Source organism: Pholis gunnellus, assembly GCF_910591455.1.
Source record: "Pholis gunnellus genome assembly, chromosome: 17".
NCBI lineage: Eukaryota > Metazoa > Chordata > Actinopteri > Perciformes > Pholidae > Pholis > Pholis gunnellus.
The window spans coordinates 5,088,233-5,109,575 of NC_136544.1; the positions used below are offsets into that span (position 1 = coordinate 5,088,233).

The following is a 21,343-nucleotide window of genomic DNA, read 5'->3' on the forward strand; positions in this document are numbered from 1 at the left end:
TGGTGTACGCGTAAGATGTCCGCGTACCGGCAGTTTGTGTGACCATGCGGACCCGTCCTGTGGATGTAAAAACAGAACTCTGAGACGTTGCCTCATTCATTCCTGTGAAAGTTGCTCAGTGGTGCACGAAGCAAAAAAATATGTCTTCCAAGTACAAAATTACCCAGATTGTTACAGACGTCTCTTTTCCCAATGTAAGTGTTTTTGGGGCCCATGGGGTCACGTGACAGACACGGAAGTTGTAATTCTGCTATTTGGCCATTATGTAAAATTTGCTTCAAAGCCTGGTGGTCCCCTTCCTATGCTTGACCTGTCCGGACCGTGGATGTTGTCTGTACGTCCACTATGCTACAAGTTGTTAGCGTAGCGATCTACTGCACATGTGTGAAACGTGGTTTGGGCAGTGAACATTGTGGTTACGGCCGAGTTCGTCTCTCATGTTGTAGCCTACCCTGTTTTAGAGTAAAAAGGGGTGGAAAGGGTTGCGTGAACGACCTGAACAGGATCTATTTATGTGATTAGGCTATCATACTGTGCCAAGACTGTCAGGTGTGATATTGGTCCGTCAGACCACCAGTGGTCCCAATAAATGATCACTTGGAGAAATTTGAGATAATAAGATAAATTTCAGCATGACATCATAATGACAATTCCCACGCAGGATAATTAAAAGTGAGCTTTTGATTCTCTGAGGTTTATCTTAATGTCATGATTGTATTAAGGGTGTGTCTAGTTTGTGAAACGGGTAAGGGGAACAGGGAGGATATAGCCCTGGTCTGTTGTGTGTCAGGTACAAATAAAATACAGCTTTGCATTTAATATACATAATTTTTTCAAGTGCTGAAAAGAACATGAACATTTTTCAACCCTGAGATTAGTAAAGGTCACAGCGGGCATGAGCGGCATGAGGAAAACCTGCAGGCGGAGGTTGGAACGCGGCCAAACCGGCATGTTCCTCCTCCTTTTTTTTTAAATAGTGTTGTCACAAGTGGGCGGGTCTCCAATGATGTAGCTTCCTGAAGACAGTTTTAAAAAACGAAGAGCTCTCACTCTGACAGTAACAGAGGGTCCAGAGTACGACGAAAGCAAAGCTCAGTGGAACAAACTGTATTTTGTATTAGATACATTGACGCATTCATCCCACAAACCAGTTAAATTGTTGTAAAAATACTATTATTTTTTTCTTTTTACCTTTTACAAAATGAAAGGGAATCCGGCAAAATGTTACAAATAATTCTGGCCCAGTATTTAAAACTAAATTACATTTTATATATATATATATATAACATTGCCATATATATAACTTTGCCACAGCTACTGCGCATGCGTCAAAGTTAAGGCCTACATTTAAACAGTGACAGATCTTTTCCTCCGCGTGCCTCATCTTCTCACTCACATTATCTGTGCCCACCAGTGGTGGTGAGTTCTCTCCTTGGTGTTTACTGAAGAAAAGCTCGCTTTCTCTGGGTGCGCTCGAGAAGAAGGGAGCGGTACTAACGTCTGAAACAACCTCCTCACCGACAAAACTCCTCGAAAGACACTTCAGGTACATTTGTAATCGTATTTTAATCAACTTTCACGATGCTTTTGGTGCACTTCTTCCTGTTTTATTGTATTCTTTCGCTCTCTGTGGGCTTTTGTTGCCCAGCCTGAATGGACCATTGTGCGTGGAACACAGTTTACACCAGGCTACAGTGCGTGTATGCTAATTCACTGTGCGTTTAGTCTTGTACATGCGTGTTGAATGTGTGACTTCTATGTGTAGTTTTTGGTCGCTGTTGGAGTTAATTTCCACCCACACGCGAGTGATGGAGAGCTGCGTGGCTGTGTCGTACACTACAACGTGAACTATTTCCTGAAAGGAGTCTGGTTTGGACTCAGCCACACTCATGTTGGTCCTAGTGGCTGAACTATAGTGTAGGTCAGACATTAGAGCTCATTTCTTGTTGGCTTGCTAGGCCAACAAGAGTAAAACAAACCAGAATCTTGAAGGAGACAAAGTTTTAGTCGAGCTAACAGTGAATATTGCACTGTATCGGTGTGTGCACGCGCGTTTCTTCCCGCCGCCCTCGTGTCCGCGCGCCGTGCCTGTCTTAACTGATTGATGTGCTAAATTATAAAATGCCACCAGTCTTTCCACTCCGGCAGGTACAACCTGTCGGTCATCGTTGTCTTTTGCCTTTTTGGGATTTCAACACCCAGTTGCAGCTTTACTAGATTCCTCTACTCAACTGTATGTGTTGAGTGGAGACCTTCCATCTTTAGTAAATGTCCAACAGAATGTAATTATTGTAGCATCTCGTACATTTTTAGCAGTTATTCACTCTTTTGTTTTTGCAAGCCGTCACCATGGCATCCAGAAATGACGTAACTTTCCTCTCTCAATGTGTGCGGCATGAACCAGTTATTATCTTTTACATTGATGCCTTTATAACATGTATAATAAGTAATAATAAGTAGTTATCTTGTTTTCCATCAGATGGTTAGAAAAGTCTCTAAAGATTCTGGAAATACTTAGAGAACAGTTGTTAAAGGACATTCTTGGTTCTATTTCTGGAAATGTTCTTTTCCTCCTCTTCCTTAATGTACTAGTTAAAGATAGAAGTAGTTTAGGGGTTAAGATTATTTTCTGCACGGTCAACATTAAGGTAAAGGTTTGGCTTTTGGGTCCAGACTAGTTTAGGGAAAAGGATCGTTCCCTGCTTCCCGTTTAGGGAGTGTCGGAACTTCCCACGAAAACTAATTCATCCCTTCCTCTGTGCGTTACCCTGGTTACGTAAACACCACGGATTATCTGTTGCTGTGGAAATGTTACACTACAGAAGTAAAACATTCAATGTGTGTGTTTCGCTGTGTTGCATTATGACAATAAATAATCCTTGAATCCCTTGAAAATGAACGCGGCCGGTGGTCTCCTCCCTCCCGGTGTTAATAGTTGGGTTAAATATCGATGCACTTAACTGTAGCTTTGATTGGTTTCTAACAGCGGTCCACTTGGCAGAGAGCTGCTAGGTGATTGGAGCTCAACCTCACTCTCTCAAATTAAATCGTTCAACTTTGTTTTACTTAATTGGCATGACAAATCAATACATCTGTATTGCCAAAGCATAGGGGGGGGAAAAAACAACAAGCTGGAAGTAAAGAATAGTCACTCTCACTCTCACTCTCACTCTCACTCTCACTCTCACTCTCACTCATATATATTTAGTCACACACACACAATCAGTTGTGTGAAATAGCTGTGGGAAGTGCGAAATATGCAGCGATCAATTGCCCGGCTGGAGAAGAGAGGGAGAAGAGATGACAGAGGTCTGCTAAATGCACACACGACCCGACGCCTCAAAGAGAGATTATATGTTGACCTGCTGCGTAGGGAACGCTCGGCTGTAACTGCATAATTGCTGCGTCCTCATCCACTGTGTGCCAGGGGCCTTATTTTCATCTGCAGCAGCTGTGCGTTGCTCCGCCCCCTTTTCTTTTCAACTAACCATTGCCCGACGACGCCCCGAGAGCTCTCTGCGCCCCTGTCCTGTCTCACTTTCCCAACCTGTCGCACACTGACGACATCCCTGGTGTAGGAGCCAGGTATGGCCCACGTCATTTATACCTTTTTTTGGTCACTTCCGGTAATTAAGTCACGTGGTGTTGGGGAAGCCATATCAGCTGTTCAGGGGTTTAGTTGCAGGATTGGAAGGAGAGGGGGTGAGAGAGGGAGCCTTATTTTTTGTTGACCGCTAATTCACGCTACTTCACGCTACCTCACAAATGTTATGCACTATTGTCATTGTTTGACTAATCAATGTATTCCAGAGTCAACGTTTGTTGTTTACAATAAACATGCAAAGCTCAACTACTGGATCAGAAAATCATTTACAGCCAGCGCGTCCGCAAGTTTAAATCTCCCCTACTTAGCCTCTCGGTGACTATCTGAAAGTTGCTGTTAGTCACCTACATTTGTCAACAAAAAATTCTCATTCTAAGTACAACGAAGCCTACGGAGCCACACTACTCTTGGCGTTGATGAGCCAGACGCGGAGGATTGCGATTGCCTTGTTGAGCCTTCACGTTGCTCCCGACAGCGGCCGGCCGTCGGACAAGATCGCGAGCCGAACGGCGGTATGTAACCTGTGTTTCTACTGTGTGTGGCTTGTTTGGAACACCGTTTGAATCGGTTACTGCCGCACGTCGAAGTGGTGTGTTGTCGTCCTTTCGGCGTGCGTTTGCCGCTGCGTGGATTTACGTGCATTGTGTTTGGAGCCTTGAAACCAACGTTAATATGGCGCCGTCATTCCAGTGTTACAGCTGTTGAGGTTGCTGGCTTTTAGTCGAATTTCTACTGTGACGGTCATTTCCTTGTTCGTTTGAAATGAGTGCCTCAAGGACTGGTTCGATGGTTGGCACACCGGAAACAGAGAAACGGACAAGATCTCTAACTGAAAAGGCTCTGGCAAGCAAAATAGAGACAATACAGAAGAAACGTAAAAAGGAAATTAACAGAATAAAAGGCCAGATACAGTCTCTCAAGGAGCTCATGAGAGATGATGAAAATGCTAAACAAGTTAAATCACAACTTGATGTTTTGATGCAATCCTTTGAAAATGTCACAGCATTGCACACATCTCTGACGCCTTTAATTCCATCGGATGAACAAGAAAAACAAAGTGTATGGTTCACAAGCATCAACAAATACAACCAAGGATTTATTGAGGATGTCAAAGTGTGGCTTACAAAGACCAGCAAACATCCAAGCAAGCCTCTATCAGAGCTACCTCATGACACGGAATGGCCGCAGGAAACTCTGCCAGGGAAAGAAAATGGAGCTCACAACAAATCCCTATCTGGTCAACATGATATTCAGGATGAAATATTGCCATGTGACAGTATTTCGAACCACAGCAGCAGGAAACACACTTCAAAATCAAATGTTTCCACAACATCATCTGCAGGTCTCATAGCAGAGGCAGAAATGGCCGCTTTGCTTGCCCGTCAAGGGTTGCTTAATGAAAGGCATGCTCTCGAGGAACAGGAGGAGCAAATACGAAAACGCAAAGAACATCTACAGCTTGAAGCAGACATTGCTGCATCCGTGGCGAAAATCAATGTTTTAAGAGCCTCTGGATCTGGTGTGTGGAGCGCTGCTTCCCGGAGAACAAACGGCATGGAATCCTATTTTGAAAAACAGGTAAAAACTGAAGTGCTTAATATTGACGCAGAGACTTTCATACCACATACTACTGAAAGGACTGGAAAAGGAGAACCAGCAATTGGAAATGCTGAATCGCATTTGGGAGCGACAAGACCAAGACAAAAGGAAGCAGTTGACGCCGTACATCTCCACCAGGAGGCACCAGAGCTCATAAGACAGAGCACATATCCAATCACCACAGCTCATCCAGTATCTTATCGTAAAGATGTCCATACACCCTCTTTCATGAACAGCAGTAATAATCCAAACCAGTTATTTTCTATAATGGAAAAACAAAATGAAATAACCGCAATGCTGGTGCATCAACATTGTTTGTCATCGCTGCCTAAACGAGACATCCAAACATTTGATGGAGATCCTCTGCAGTATCATGCCTTCATGCGAACTTTTGAGCAAATAATTGAGGGAAGGACTGACGATGCTGAAGATTGCTTGCACTTCCTGGAACAGTACACCAGGGGACAACCAAAGGAGCTAGTCAGAAGCTGTCAACACATGACTGATGGCACTGGATATGCAAAGGCAAAAACTTTACTGCATGAACACTTTGGAAACGAGTTTATGATAGCATCTGCCTATTTGGACAAGGTCTCTTCATGGCAAACAATTATGTCAGAGGACGGAAAGGCTTTACAGGCATACGGTCTGTTTTTGCGAGGATGTTGCAACGCCATGGAGGAGGTTCACAGTCTGTGCGAATTAAACACACCTGCTAATATGCTCACTGTGATAAGAAGATTGCCCTACAAGCTCAGAGACAAATGGAGAACGGTGGCATGTGACATACAGGAAAGGCATAGCCGAAGAGCTATGTTTGTTGATATTGTGGGTTTTATTGAGCGTCAAGTGAAGATTCTAACAGATCCTGTATTTGGAAACATACAAGATGTTCCAAAGTTACTGGCGCACAAAGAAGACGACCGAGCAAAACCTTCACCACTCTCAAGGGCTAAAGGAAGTAGCTTTGCCACTCTAGTTGAAGAAAGGACCATACTGGAAAACATAGTGGTAGATGGACACTCATCTGAAAGAACTTGTCCGTACTGTAAGGGTGGACACATGCTGGAGTTGTGCGCTCTATTGGAGAAGAGGGCACATAGTGAGAAGATTGATTTCCTGAAAACTAACGGAGTTTGTTTTGGCTGCTTGTGTACTGGGCACATCAGCAAGGACTGCAGGAAACGTCTGACTTGTGAAACATGTGGTTTAAGACACCCTAGTATGCTTCACATCCATCCTGAGGAAAGAGGAGCATGTTCGGAGAAAGGCAAGAGCAACTTCGAGTGTACAGTGGACAGTTCTTTGGTTGCAGTGCAAACCAGTGGTCTCACTGGGGCCGGTGAACAGAGCTGTAAGCTAGCTATCGTACCAGTAAAGGTCAAATCTACGAAAGGTCAAAGGACAGTGGAAACCTATGCCTTCTTAGACCAAGGGAGTTCTGCATCCTTCTGCACATTGGGTCTGATGAATAAACTGAATGTCTCTGGGAGAAAAACAAAGATTCTTTTACGCACCATGGGCCAAGAGAAAATTGTGGACAGTTATATTGTGTCAGACCTGGAAGTGGCTGGACTGGATAGTGGGTTGTACTGTGAAATGCCAGACATCTTTACTCAACTTAAAATGCCTGTGGACAGGAGTAACATCCCACGACAGCAAAACCTGCATAAATGGCCTCATTTGAAACACATCTACCTGCCCGAAATAGACGCAGATGTGGAGCTCTTGATAGGCATGAATGTGCCCAGAGCTTTAGAACCTCTCGAAGTCATCCGGAGCGTGGATGAAGGGCCATATGCCATCAAGACGATGCTTGGTTGGACAGTGAACGGACCACTTGGTGGAGAATGTTGTGATGAAGCTGTGTGTCATCCGGCGGTGACTATCAACAGGATTTCTGCTGTAACTCTCGATGAACTCTGGAAACAGCAATTTAAAAACGACTTCCCTGAATGCAGTCAAGATGAACAGACAGGGCCGTCGAGGGAAGACTCTAAGTTCTTGGAAATGGCCAACAAGACTGTGAAACTTGTGGACGGCCACTACAGCATCGCTTTACCTTTAAGGAACAGAGAGATGAACATGCCCAACAACCGTAGGATTGCAGAACATCGTGGCCTTAACTTAAAGAGGAGGCGAATTAGGGACGCATCATTCCACAAAGAATACATCTCCTTCATGAACGACCTTATATCCAGTGGCTATACAGAGAGCGTCCCAGCCTCAGACCTGGAACGCAGTGACGGAAAGGCTTGGTACATTTCACACCACGGGATATACCATCCCAAGAAAGGAAAGATTCGAGTTGCCTTTGACGGTGGAGCATCATTTCAAGGGTTGAGTAAGAGTACGACAACTCCGGATCAAGACCTCGACCAGCTGTGTATGCAGGCCTGTAACCAGGATCTGCCTTCTTCAGGAGTCGGTTGATTTCTGATTACTCTACTTTAACTGATTTGACTCGACTCAAGAGTGATGGTAAAGATCACTCTCAACGCTAGGCTAAGTGCTAGTAACCTCTGGCCTAGAGAAGAAAGAAGACCTTTTTATTGTTCGCTTTTTCCATGGACTATGTATATCATACATTTTGAAATGTGTATTCTCTTGCACATATAATGCATTTTTGTAATTATTACTACACAGAGATGTAATAATTAGGGGCCGGAATGTAGGAGCCAGGTATGGCCCACGTCATTTATACCTTTTTTTGGTCACTTCCGGTAATTAAGTCACGTGGTGTTGGGGAAGCCATATCAGCTGTTCAGGGGTTTAGTTGCAGGATTGGAAGGAGAGGGGGTGAGAGAGGGAGCCTTATTTTTTGTTGACCGCTAATTCACGCTACTTCACGCTACCTCACAAATGTTATGCACTATTGTCATTGTTTGACTAATCAATGTATTCCAGAGTCAACGTTTGTTGTTTACAATAAACATGCAAAGCTCAACTACTGGATCAGAAAATCATTTACAGCCAGCGCGTCCGCAAGTTTAAATCTCCCCTACTTAGCCTCTCGGTGACTATCTGAAAGTTGCTGTTAGTCACCTACACCTGGTGATGCAGGAAGTAATGGAGAGAAAGCAAAGAAACCGCTAATCACCGACTGATTGCTGTGGTAACACCCAATCTGTCTGATACTGATACATGCACTCATGCATACACATGCTTAAGTACACATGTCTTCAATAGTCATGAGTAATAAAACCAGGTGGGATCAACATGGATGATACATGTTCAAGTAAATAGATCCTATCATGTAATGCTACTTTTTGCTATTTAGTAATTTGATGGAATGAGTGATTTATAGTCCGGTGACGGTCCAAACTTCCTGAAGCCAGATTAGTAATGTAACGATGCAAAAACACGTTTGTCAGACATGTTGTCTTCTGAGTAAAATAAGTCTTTAGAAAGGATTTATTTCAGTTTCCTCCCAAAAAAGAAAGTAAGAATGTATTGAGATGTGTTGTATGTGACGGCGGGCTGTCAGGAGACATTTTACACCTTTTTTTAAAAACTAAATCTGTGATTGGCGTTTCAGTCGGCCCCATCAGACCTGTATTCTGTCTCTTACACACTAACAGACCTTTCTTCAGCGTGAGCAGTGACTCGGGGAATGTTTAGTGTCCACATTCTTTCCCTCGGTCTCATTTTCTACTCGCTCACTTGGTCGTGTAGAAGGCTGTACGCTGAATGGCAATGTTTGTTTTTTTTTCACATTGAACTGTAAAAAGTCAACACATCTGAGCAGCATTAACAACCAAAGTCTCTCTAGGTATTCACCTGAACGCATTGCCTCATTTTGTAATCTTACTTCTGTTTTTAGAGCGTGTTTAAGTCTGGTTACTTTGCATTATTTGGATAAACTGATCACATGTTGGGAATCAAAATGTTTACTTTCGTAACAGCCTTTTTTAAAGTGGAAAACTTCTTTTAGCAAGTAAAGGACGATAAAGCACCGCTAAGCTAAGTAATCAGACTACAGCTCTAAAACAGAAGTAAGAACACAAAATGACGCAAGACCAAAGAAATAAAGGGAATATATGCATACAATTATTGTATACAAGTAACTGTATATGTATATTTTTTTCTTTTTATTCAATTAAATTTTTTTTAGAGCAGACATTTAGCTATGTCGTAACAGTAAAAATCCCAGGTGTCTCATAATAACATTAACAATGGCTCCATTCCTTTCTGTTCAAGTGTCCCACTGAGCCAGCAGGCACGCTACCAGGACCCTGAAACGGAACCTTAAGTGGATGCTTTTCCTACTGCGACGTGTTTATGTGAAAAGAAGTCCTCGTCCTAGCTTCCCACTGTGAGCTCATCACAGCTTTTTGCTCTTCAAGCACCGCTTTGGTGCTTCAGATATCTCATGTTGTTAAATAATATCAACTTGGGAAGCTGGGAGTGGCTTCTGAAGTGTTTTCATTTTTCACCCTTGAAGCCAAGTGTTTGCTCATGTAAACAAAAGCAATCTTATCTGCTTTTGTTTACATGTTTTTGTTTACATTATACGTCGGTATAATACACTGACGTAAAAGTCACGGATCGGATCAGCACAAAAGGAAAAGGGAGCAGATATAACTTAGAGATCACTGATCACTGTTTTTGTTTTGCTGCCGATCATTGATGATCCATATTGTTGTTTGATACAAAGCACACAATTCAGAAGATTAGGAAATCAAAGATTGTATGTTTATGGATTGAAACAAATCTTGTCATTGGTAGTTTTAATGATGTATTTTAAACAGGTCATGATTAGGGTTGGGTACCGAAACCCGGTGCCAATATGGCACCGGTACCTATAGGACCGGTACCTACCGGACCGAAACGCAACGCAGATTTCGTTGCTTCCTTTCGGTGCCTGAGCCGATTGAAATAGTTTTTTTAACACTACTCTGATGACTCCGTCCTGGCAGCAGGTAACGATAGCTACCGTTTGTATAGCTACAGCAGCTAGCTAGCCATCAACCTTTTAACAGAGAAAATGCCGAAAGGTAAACGGTCAAAAGTGAGGCTGTTTTTATTTTGAAAGTCCGTTGCTCACTGGCAGCGGTGGAGGAATGGAGACTACTGGACATCGCTGCGGTAAAGTCAGCAGACACTCAGATCTCCGTGGTCAACTCAGCAGACACATGTTAGTGACCTATACGCTGAAATTCACGGTAAACGCATTCAAACGGCACAGATCGGGAGCGAGCGAAGGACTTTGAAAGTTAGCAGAAAGATTTAACGTGAGACAACATCCGTTTCTTCAGAGGAACATCCGGTTTCCAGAATAAGATGCCAACAAAGTATGAATTAAATTCACATTAAGTATAAAACATGCTACCTGCATCTCGTGAGTTAAAGGGAAAATACACCTAAATTGTGTGTAAAGTGTCTTTATTCTTTGATCGCTGGGTAACCATCATCACCTCTGAGTTACAGCATTATATTGATGAACAGGAGAGCTGCATTCACATGCTCTGACATTGAAGACACAACACACGCATTTTGGTGCTGAAACATTGTATTCCTGTTGCACAGCAGTGGAACGTTTCACATGACGTCACACACTGAGCACAGATAGTGAAGAGATATAACTGCTACTGTGTAAAGGGAATACTGCTGTTAAAAAGAACCTTATTTGTTTTAAGTGTTTGCAAACCAAATGTTATTGCACTTTTGTTCATATAGCAGTACTTTTAAAATAAAAGTGCACAATACACTACCTTTGAATTAATTATTGAACTTTGCCATAACAATGAGATTAATCGCAAAAAATCCAATGCGATTACAAATTTTAATCGTTGCTCAGCACTAATATGTATAGTATACTTTAAACAGTTAAATATATTGTTCAATTTGAAGAAAAAAAATTTGCCTTGGCAATAAAAAAAGTATCGGTTCAGGCACCCTTTAGGCACCGGTATCGTTTTAAAAGTATCGTTTTAGCACCGGTATCGGAAAAAACCCAAACGATACCCATCCCTAGTCATGATTCATCTCCAATATCTATTTATGTTGTTGTGAAAACTTCTCCTTCAAACAACTGGATTTATTCAAGTTTCCCACCAACACTACATTTTACGAGATCACTTGTGAACACATGATAATATCAAGATCACTCGGATGGAGGACTTTTCTTGGATCTACTCACCAAGTAGTGACTTACATCCTCCGTGCTGTTTGGCTGCCAGTGTGATCTCAAAGCTAGCAGCTCATGAGTATTGAATAATTCCTACTGTCAGATTGATGATGACTGCCCGGGCAAATGCTCTATATTGACTGCTGAATTTAAAAAAAAAAAAATTTAAATTAATTTCACACAGTAAATCCACCCACAAAGAGGAAGGAGCTCCCATTAGTTTTTTGTGTGTGTGTTTTATTTTTCAATATATGGTTGAACTTGCATGTCTTTTTCATTCAAAGCGGCTGTATAACGTAGTGGGAGCAGCGTTTACTCTATTCTCGGCGCTGCAGCGGGATTCGGTGGGACAACAACATTCCACTGACACATTAAATTACTCAAGTGTTGTTGCACAGGGTGTTCATACAAACGCACCGAGCGGCCTGCTGGCTTGTAAAACCCGTTCTTATGGACCGGTTATAAAGATCTTATTAAACCCTGTTTATAGTCAGTCAATGCCAAAGTCCCAGGGAAGTAATGAGGGTGTAAAGTTATGTGAGACACCAAAAAATGGACAGTTTTTTGTGTGTCAACAACACATTCTGCAATGATGAGTTGCATGCTGCTGTCTTAACTCTAATAAATGATTCATTATTACTTAAAGTTACTACAAGGAACTTTGATTTTGTGTCGATCGTGCTCACTTTTTCACAACCAGTGCAAAGTTCCTCGCTGTAACGTCGATACGAGGCGTGAATATTGGTGTTTACGTTCCTGTTCACTCGTGTTCCCATAGCGATGGCGGAGGCCCACCAGGCGGTGGCGTTCCAGTTCACCATAACACCGGAGGGGATCGACCTGCAGCTCTCCTACCAGGCCCTGAACCAGATCTGCCAGTCCGGAGTACGATCCTGGAAGAAACGATGCAGCCGCCTGAGGGTGAGGACGATGGGCAAGTGTGTGTGTGTGTGTGTGTGTGTGTGTGTGTGTGTGTGTGTGTGTGTGTGTGTGTGTGTGTGTGTGTGTGTGTGTGTGTGTGTGTGTGTGTGTGTGTGTGTGTGTGTGTGTGTGAGAGACATTCATGCTGTCATCATTTGGTCAAACATCACATCCAATTTTTTTTTTTTTTTAGATAGTTTTCTTAGTTTTAAAAGAGGCCTTAAGACCCTTTTAAATTTATGTACGAGCCTCAATTCAGTTTTATTTAAATAGTCAAAAATCACAAGTTTGTCACAGAGGATTTTACAGTCAACATAAGACACCTCATGTGTGATGCAAGTTGCGTCCGAATGCAGAAGGCCTCATTACAGGGCGTAACGTCCCCTCTGTATAGGAGAGCAGTGAGGTGCCTTTCCTAACATGTACTGACATGTGCTGTGGCCCCTCCTGGGGTGACAGACACAGAGCTGTTGATATGTGCGTGTGCTGGTTTCTCTCTTTACTAATCCTGCAAGTGACTGTTGTGAGGACAGACGTTGTGTTCACCCACAGAAATGTATTTTCTCGAGGCAAGATTTGAAAAGTCGACAAAGTTGAATGTACACACACTGTATTTGATGTTCAAACATCTTGGGTTTGATGAATTAACTCGAGATGTGATGTTGTGGGAACATGAGGGGAAATGTAAAGAGAGCATTCTTCAAAAATGTTTTGCTCTGAACCGTAAAGTCCTCGAGTTGTTTCTCAAAGGAACGTCTGTTTTTGCCCCAGTGTAAAAGACTGCCTTTTTGTTTCTTCTTCTGTGGTAACAGAACCGGGTGATCAAGGGAGTGTACCCTGCCAGCCCTTCCTCCTGGCTCTTTGTCGTCATAGCGATCCTGGCCACCATGTACATGCGCTCGGATCCCAGCATGGGGCTCATCGCGATGATACAGCAGCACCTGCCACTAAGGTACACAGGGACCTCTGCCTTCACCTTCTTAAAGGGACAGTACAGAGTTTTAAGTAGCGCTGTACGAGGTGCTTATTTTACGTATTTTAGCCACCTAATAAAATCAACATCCCTTTATTCGTCTGACGGGGAACTGAAGCCGTTCTCTCTGCTTTCTCCAAAGGCAACCTGACTTCATTCACAAAACCTTTTTACCGTTTCAGAACACCAGACTCGCTGGTCTACCGCTGCCTCAATCGGTTAGTTTGTTTGTGTTAATATGTGACTTTGGTGAAGCCGACCTAACCCTTAAAACACCAAAGTCACACATTAACACAATAACACTCAACAACAGGAGTCTGGGAGCTTTGAAGAGAGAATAGAAACCGCCTCCAGATCGACGACGGCGATCTGTCTGACGAATGAAGACATTCTAAATATAGCGTACACTTCAAGTACTTTCTCTAAACTGGGGGCGTGCCGACTGACATCTACTGTAGCTAATACGTTAACTATGGATAAATACCTCACACAACCCCAAATCAAGTGACCCAAAATAACCCTTTTTTTAAGTTGGGGGAGATGGCTGATCTTTTCTCTTTTGCACATAAAGCTGGCGAAGTGTTAAATGTCGTTGTCTGCATGTGGGTCTCTTGAGAGCCATTCACAATCAGCTGGAGTTTTAAAATATCCACAGTAGCCTCTTGGCATTGCCATGTGGTCACTCGCGAAGTTTACATTCTCAAAGAGTTCTTACAATAACAACACCATCTGCTTCTCTGACTTCCAAGTTCTGCATGATGGATGCGGAGAAGAAGTAGTAACGCATGAACGCTCACTCTTATCGTATCACACGCTTATTTTACACGGACGTCATCGGGTCGCTGCTGTGAATGTGCTGCGGGGAACATCAATGCCTCAGAAATCCGGTATTAGTTGAGCTCCGCTTTTTAAAAGTGCTGCCAGCTGAAAGTGACGGCTCCACTTCAAAATTCCAGTCTGTCAAGTTCTAGTAATGAGCGGGAGGGACCGGCTGATCCAAACAAACATCACTTAGAAGCACACAAAACCTTCTGTTGCGGTGAGGGTGTGGTACGTGCAGTTGAACTCTCCCCTACTTCCCTACTTCACGAAGTGGGCACCACTAACAGACACCTCAGCCACGTTCCACCCTGATAGTATTCATGCTGAAATGAGCAGGTACATAAACAGCGAGCTGTATGGCAGGTGAACACAATGGACAGGATGGAGGCGGTGGAGACTGTAAACTCTCTAAAGTCTCACGTTGCTGTTTGAGGACACCGCCAGCTGAAAATGACAGCTCCAGTTTAAAGGCCAGTCTGATGGGCAGGGACTTAACTGCTAGATTATTGTCCATATCTGAATCAATGTTGTTTATGGATATACATCATTACCACTGTAGAAGGAAAAATGAAAACCTATTTTATTTTCTATCTGATGTTTGCGTGCATTGATTCAGTGCTTGCGCTTTTTTCCTGTGTCCACACAAAGCTCTGTTTTGGCAACAATTAAATTAGCGATGCACCGGTGCGACGCCTCCCGATCGTGCTTTGGGTGTCGGCCGATACGGAGTACCGATAACATACCCGTATTTAGCCGTTTGCCTCAGTGTGCGTAAGTGACTGGGATCATGTGACTTAAACCTTGCTTTACAACAAAATGTAACAAATAAATGCATAGATATACACTACCGTTCAAAAGTTTGGGGTCACTTAGAAATGTCCTTATTTCTCAAAGAAAAGCAAGTTTCTTTCAATGAAGATAGCATTAAATTAATCAGACATACACTCTATACATTGTTAATGTGGTTAATGACTATTCTAGGTGGAAACGTCTGGTTTTTAATGAAATATCTACATAGGTGTATAGAGGCCCATTTCTAGCAACTATCACTCCAGTGTTCTAATCGCCTTAGAAGACTAATTGATGATTAGAAAACCCTTGTGCAATATGTTAGCACAGCTGAAAACAGTTATGCTGGTGAGAGAAGCTATAAAACTGGCCTTCCTTTGAGCTTGTTGAGTATCTGGAGCATCACATTTGTGGGTTCGATTATACTCTCAACATGGCCAGAAAAAGAGAAGTTTCGTGTGAAACTCGCCGTCTATTCTTGTTCTTAGAAATGAAGCTATTCCATGCGAGAAATTGCGAAGAAACTGAAAATTGACACAAAATTGTCTGGGTGACCCCAAACTTTTGAACGGTAGTGTACATTGCATGAATTGTTGTTTATTATTGCAGTCATAAACACCAGAAACTTGGTAAAAAAAAATCGTGAAAATGAACGGGAAATACAATTCAAGTGTAAACGGGGAATACAAGTTCTGGTATATAATGTATAAAGCTTATAAGATCGAGATGGCGCCTCGGTACTGCGCTCTCTGGTACTTTTTCTCTTGTTGTTCATTTGTTTCGTCTCCAGCTCTCCCTCTCTGATCACATTCAGCAGGGAGGAACTTTTAAACACTGGTCACACTTTTTCGCTGTTTTTCATTGAACCGGAACGTTTTTACCGAGCTTTTTTAGTCTGAGGAGCAGCGGCTCTCCACGGGATTTGCCGGAGACGCCGACGGGAGAAAAGGCGAGCAGGAGCGCTGTGGGTGATTTCAAACTGCACTCCCGTCAATCCATCTGGGGACGAGGCGGAATCTGCTTCTACGTCAACGAAGATGTCACGCAGCCCTCATAGGCTGTAAACCATTTTATTCACCGCTGGCGAAGAACTGCCAAAATACAGACTGCATGTTAAGTCTACCACCAGGGATGAAAACGCACTGGACCACTGCTACACTGTGGTAAAGGACGCATATCGCTCAGTCCCTCGTGCAGCTTTGGGACTCTCTGATCATTGTCTGGTTCATCTTCTCTCGACCTACAGGCAGAAACTAAAATCTGCAAACGCCTGTGGTGAAGACTGTGAGGAGATGGACCATAGTTTTTGGGAGGACGTGTGTGTGTGTGTGCCGACTAAAACCTTCTGCACATATAACAACAATAAACCCTGGTTTACTGCAAAACTGTCAGGCAGCTTCGTCGGGCTAAGGAGGAGGCCTACAGAAGTGGGGACAGGATCCTGCACAACCAGACCAGAAACACACTGACAAAGGAGATCAGGGTAGCAGAAGCTGGAAAACAGGTTTTCAGCCAACGACCCCTGCGTCAGTGTGGAGAGACCTGCAGGACCTCACCCCCCCCCCACACCCTACTTCCTGCACCAGCTCAGGAAGTTCAACCTGCCTCTGGAGCTGCTGATTCTGTTTTACCCCTTTATCATCCAGTCTGCTCTCTACATATCCATCGCTGTGTGGTTTGGATCGGCCACTAAACAGGACAGAAACGGACTGCGACGGACTGTCAGGTCTGCAGAGAGAATAATTGGCTCCAGCCTGCCCCCCATCCTGGACTTGTACACCTCCAGAGTCAGGAAGCGGGCTGGAAAGATCACTGCAGACCCTCCACACCCTGGACACAAGCTGTTCCAACTCCTCCCCTCTGGTCGGCGCTACAGAGCTCTGTACGCCAAAACCACCAGACACAGGAACAGCTCATGAACAATTAAACAGACATACTGCACTATTACCTCCATTTCATTGCCATTGTTGTTGCTTTTATGTCCATATATATATTTAGAGTTGTAGATAGTAGTTACATGTTTATGCTTCTGTTCTACATTGTTGTCCTTGTTTTTAAAATTTATTTTTAGTTTGTATATTCTGTGTATGTACGTTGAGAGCAACAGGAAAACTGGAGTCAAATTCCTACGCATACGTACACATACGTGGCCAATAAAGCTCATTCTGATTCTGATAAACATAGACTTGAATTGTATAGCTCGGCTCCATCATCACCGATATTTGAATCAGTAATGGCCAGATATTGATGGATCCCTAACTTCAATGAGAAGCCCCTGTGAGTTTATTACATTGTAAATGCATTTTATCTGATTATTACCCTCGGGTTGTGTTTGGTTCTTCCTGCTTTGTGTGACTCTGGGGAGAGAAAAGAATCAAATTCTCTTCCTCGTCGACCCAGCAGAGGGTGCTGTTGCACTTTCAAAGTCTTTCCTTGTGTTTCCTCACACACACGTGAGACGTGACTTGAGGGACGTGCTATGAATATAGAACTCGTGCTTTTTTTCATTTTTGCTAGTGAAAGACTAAAAAAAGTAGATTTTATTACCATGGCCAGATTACTGTCCATGCATCCATACTTGGTGTTGATCTTATCACTGTGAATAATCTGCCCTCTGCTGGCAGTAATGGTGCACACATTTAGACAGATCACAGTACTGTCCGTGGGATTTAAAAACTGTTTTACAAGAGGCACATCAATATTTTATTTATATTTTCAGCTCCAGGTAATACTAAAAAAAAATATATATATATATATATATATATATATATATATATATATTGTCAGAAGACGTGCCGACCACGTAGCCAGTAATTGTTCTCTCCTCCTCCCGTCCAGCCTCCACGTCTCGCTCAGCACCCAGGGTCAGACCATGCTGTCGGCGCTGGTCTTCAGCACCCTGCTGTGGCTCTCCCTCATCCTGGCGCTCCGGTTCTGCCTCAAGCTGCTCCTCTCGTACCACCAGTGGATGTTCGAACAGCACGGCCGGGTTTCCAACACCACCAAAGTCTGGGTGGTAAGCCATGCCTCTCCTCGGTTATCACAGTGGCTGCTGCAACGGCATGCACGGGATGCTTTAAAAAAAAAAAAGACCGTTTAAAGACCTATAATCGTCTTATTCTTACTTTTAATCCCAGTAAAATATGTAAAAATTGTGAACACTGGTTTGGAACGGGACGATCGCCACGGACCCCTTTACAGGGGAGAACATTTTCCAAGGACCCCATCTTAATCATGACCCCCATAAAGCATACGCTCACTACCGTTTGTACTCTCGGATGCTATTAGAAGTAATTGTATTTTAAAACCTTTCAACCTAAATACATCAGACCTCATTCAAAGCAGTAAAATGAACCACATTTCAGTTTGAATCCTGTTAAGATGAGATGAGCGAATCCTTTTATTAGTTCAAGTTTCATTTCAACTACACTTACAGCATTTAAAGCCCACATTCAAAGCACAAACGGTAGCAAGACCGTCCTAGTCCTGATAAATCCAGGTCTTTGAACCTACCACCAAAGCTGACTTTCAGTAAGTTCTTCAACGGAACAATAAGCAACTTATTACTGTGTGATACAATCATATCAGAGTTTCTATTTGCCCAAAGCTAACATAGGTGGGACTAATGTACACATTTATTTGTTTTTTTGCATGTGCCCTTTTTGTAATGACGGAGCACAATTTGATCATTTATAGCAAATTATTTCGCGCTCATTCAGATGATTTGTTAAATTCGCCCTTTTGTTTACCTGCCTGGTTGATGGCGGGTGCTAAGTGTAGCTGGCGATGGAGAGCGAGCTTTACCCAGCACACCGTTCGGCTGTGTAGGGGTCCCCTCAAAATACACTAAACCGTGTGCACATAACGCACTACTAGTACATACGTCCCGTAGATCGCCACATAGACCGGGCGCTCCTTCCGTTTCAGTTAGCTACACGTTACGTCTGTTATATGTTGAAGTGTCTCTAGAGTTCTCACGCCCTCCTGTCCCCCCAGACTCTGCTGAGGTTACTGTCGAGCAGGAAGCCTCTGCTGTACAGCTACCAAACCTCTCTGCCTCATCTGCCTGTTCCTCTCATCAAAGACACAGTGAGCCGGGTGAGCGGACACACACACACACACACACACACACTTGTGGACACTCCTGGGCACACACTTGTACACAGGAAACGGTATCTATGTACATATAATGGTCTAGTTGAAGAAATGACATTTCAGATCAGGGATTCATTATCATTTCATAAGCACAGAACCATATTGTGACGGATGTTGTCTTCTCTCTCTCAGTATCTGAAGTCGGCGCGTCCTCTGTTGACCGATCCGGAGTTCAAACGCATGACTGAACTGGCCGACCAGTTTGAGTCCAACCTGGGAAACCGGCTGCAGCGCTACCTGAAACTCAAAGCTCTGTGGGCCACCAACTATGTGAGTGCAGTCGGCTCAAACGACGAGTCTAACGATCAACCCGTTGATCAGTCGATGGCCATCTGCTGTTGTACCTTCATATAACCTCACTTAAAAAAAAAACGTCCAACATAACCCTTTAAACTCAGAAAAGCTGTTTTTCAGGCCGGGTGCTCGTCCTCAGGTTTTAGTGCCTCGTTTTGTGCACACATGAGCATCTTGAAATGTTTAGCTCCTTCCTGCATTGAATAGTTTCCCTCTTGTTCTTTCTCTCTGTAGTCCTGCATTTCATGGCTTCGTTGTACATTTTGTACAAACTGTTCTGGTCAGACTTCTAATAGAGGTCCACACTCCCTGACACACCGGCAACATCACTATTAAAATAGGAATACACAAAGTGCTTTACAAATGGGGCAATATAGACATAGAATGAACATAAACCAGGGAAAATGAGATCAAATATGAGTCAATTGAGTACATAGAATGCAAAACATGAGATGGGAAAATATGAATAATAATAAAATCAGTACCCATATTTGAAGCATGCACATATGCATCAATAAACACAGCAGCAAATGTCCCCGTGGTGGAGTTTTTAAAGCTTTTAAGACAAAAACTTCTCGAGTACCAAAAGATAACCTGGAGCCTTTTCCCACTTACCTAAAGGGCCACTTTGTCTGCTCTACTGGTGACTGATCTTCTGGACAGCTTTGGTATTTTCGATGTTAAACACTCGGTACAAAGTGTAAAGAGAGTGATTTTGTTTTGTTTGTCCTGATTTTATTCTGTCTGAGCGAACAACTCGTAATGTGCTGCTGTGGTTCCAGGTGAGCGACTGGTGGGAGGAATACATCTACTTGAGGGGCCGAAGTCCCATCATGGTCAACAGCAACTACTACGGCATGGTAACCAGCTGCCTTTTCCTAAATATTACAGCTTAGAGAAATACTCTTCCTCCATGTCTTTAAAAGCATAAATCTTGAGAGACTTTTTTTTTTATTCTAACGTCCTGTGTGCGTCCTTTCCAGGACTTCCTGTACGTGACCCCGACCTCGGTGCAGGCGGCCAGAGCGGGCAACACCATCACTGCCCTGCTGCTCTACCGCCGCAAGGTCAACCGGGAGGAACTCAAACCGGTAAGGCTGTGTGTGTGTGTGTGTGTGTGTGTGTGTGTGTGTGTGTGTGTGTGTGTTTTCGTGGGAAGGATGGCATGTTTGCAGGGGGTCTGGAACGAGACAGTGTAGCTTTAACGTCTCTTATTATCTTAGTAATCCATCTCAATATACGTGTTAAACATGAGAGCAAGGAAACAAGCTCTCCACAAGGGATGTGGAGCAGTAAGTGCTCGCTCTAAGCAGATGGACGTGACCGTATATCTTGAGGCAATAGGTTAAAGTTTGTTCAGAGGAAGGATAATTTAAGCCACATGTGTGTGGGGAGGGCAGTTGCATAAGAATCTTCTGAGTCGGGCTTTTCATGCACACACATTTTCACAGAGCAAAGAGAAAATATCCTGGTTGCTGCACAACTTCCCATTGTTTGTTTTGATAAAATGAGTTGTACTATGAATATGAATTCAGCCAATAGAGACGAGCAAGAAGAACGTGTGCATTCATTCAGTTTATTCTTCATCCAGCAGTGTTGGCCAATTACTTTGTTAAAGGATAGATTGGGTATTTCTCTCTCTTAAGTGACTAATGGGGACAACTATTTAAAAATGTATTCTTTAATTTAAATTGCTCCAGTATTGAGCGAGAAAGCACTGCAGCCGCTTCACGGGGCTGTAATGTAATCCTTCCGGGCAATTACTCCCGTCATTGTACGTCCATTTAAAGTGCTCGTTTTTGCTGCTATGGCTGTCAACACCATGGAAAGGATTCTACAGAGAAATAAAACATTTTTTCTTACCTTTCGCTTGATTTTTTTTCCTCTTTTGTCTAACCTCTAAGTCTCGCCTCAAGGAGAAGTCTCGTTCTGAAATCTCGAAGAGAATAAAAGTGAGCGTTGGAGAGAGGAGTGCCGTTGTTGTCCGAGTTAGTTGTGTTGGAGCACAGAAAGCGTAGCTTGCCTCAAAGACCTTCAATGTCACGGCTGAATATTT

General features: G+C 43.3%; 1 protein-coding gene across 1 annotated transcript in view; it reads left to right on the plus strand.

Moving 5' to 3' along the window:
• Positions 1 to 1,442: 1,442 nt before the first annotated feature.
• Positions 1,443 to 21,343, plus strand: part of cpt1a2b (carnitine palmitoyltransferase 1A2b) — a 45,767-nt gene continuing 25,866 nt past the window's right edge. The window contains exons 1-8 of the mRNA XM_079177588.1: positions 1,443 to 1,546; positions 12,112 to 12,254; positions 13,067 to 13,206; positions 17,677 to 17,854; positions 18,835 to 18,936; positions 19,126 to 19,263; positions 20,070 to 20,147; positions 20,271 to 20,378. Coding sequence (XP_079033714.1) covers positions 12,114 to 12,254; positions 13,067 to 13,206; positions 17,677 to 17,854; positions 18,835 to 18,936; positions 19,126 to 19,263; positions 20,070 to 20,147; positions 20,271 to 20,378 — 885 coding nt within the window. The 5' untranslated portion in view covers positions 1,443 to 1,546; positions 12,112 to 12,113. The remainder of the gene's footprint in view (positions 1,547 to 12,111; positions 12,255 to 13,066; positions 13,207 to 17,676; positions 17,855 to 18,834; positions 18,937 to 19,125; positions 19,264 to 20,069; positions 20,148 to 20,270; positions 20,379 to 21,343) is intronic.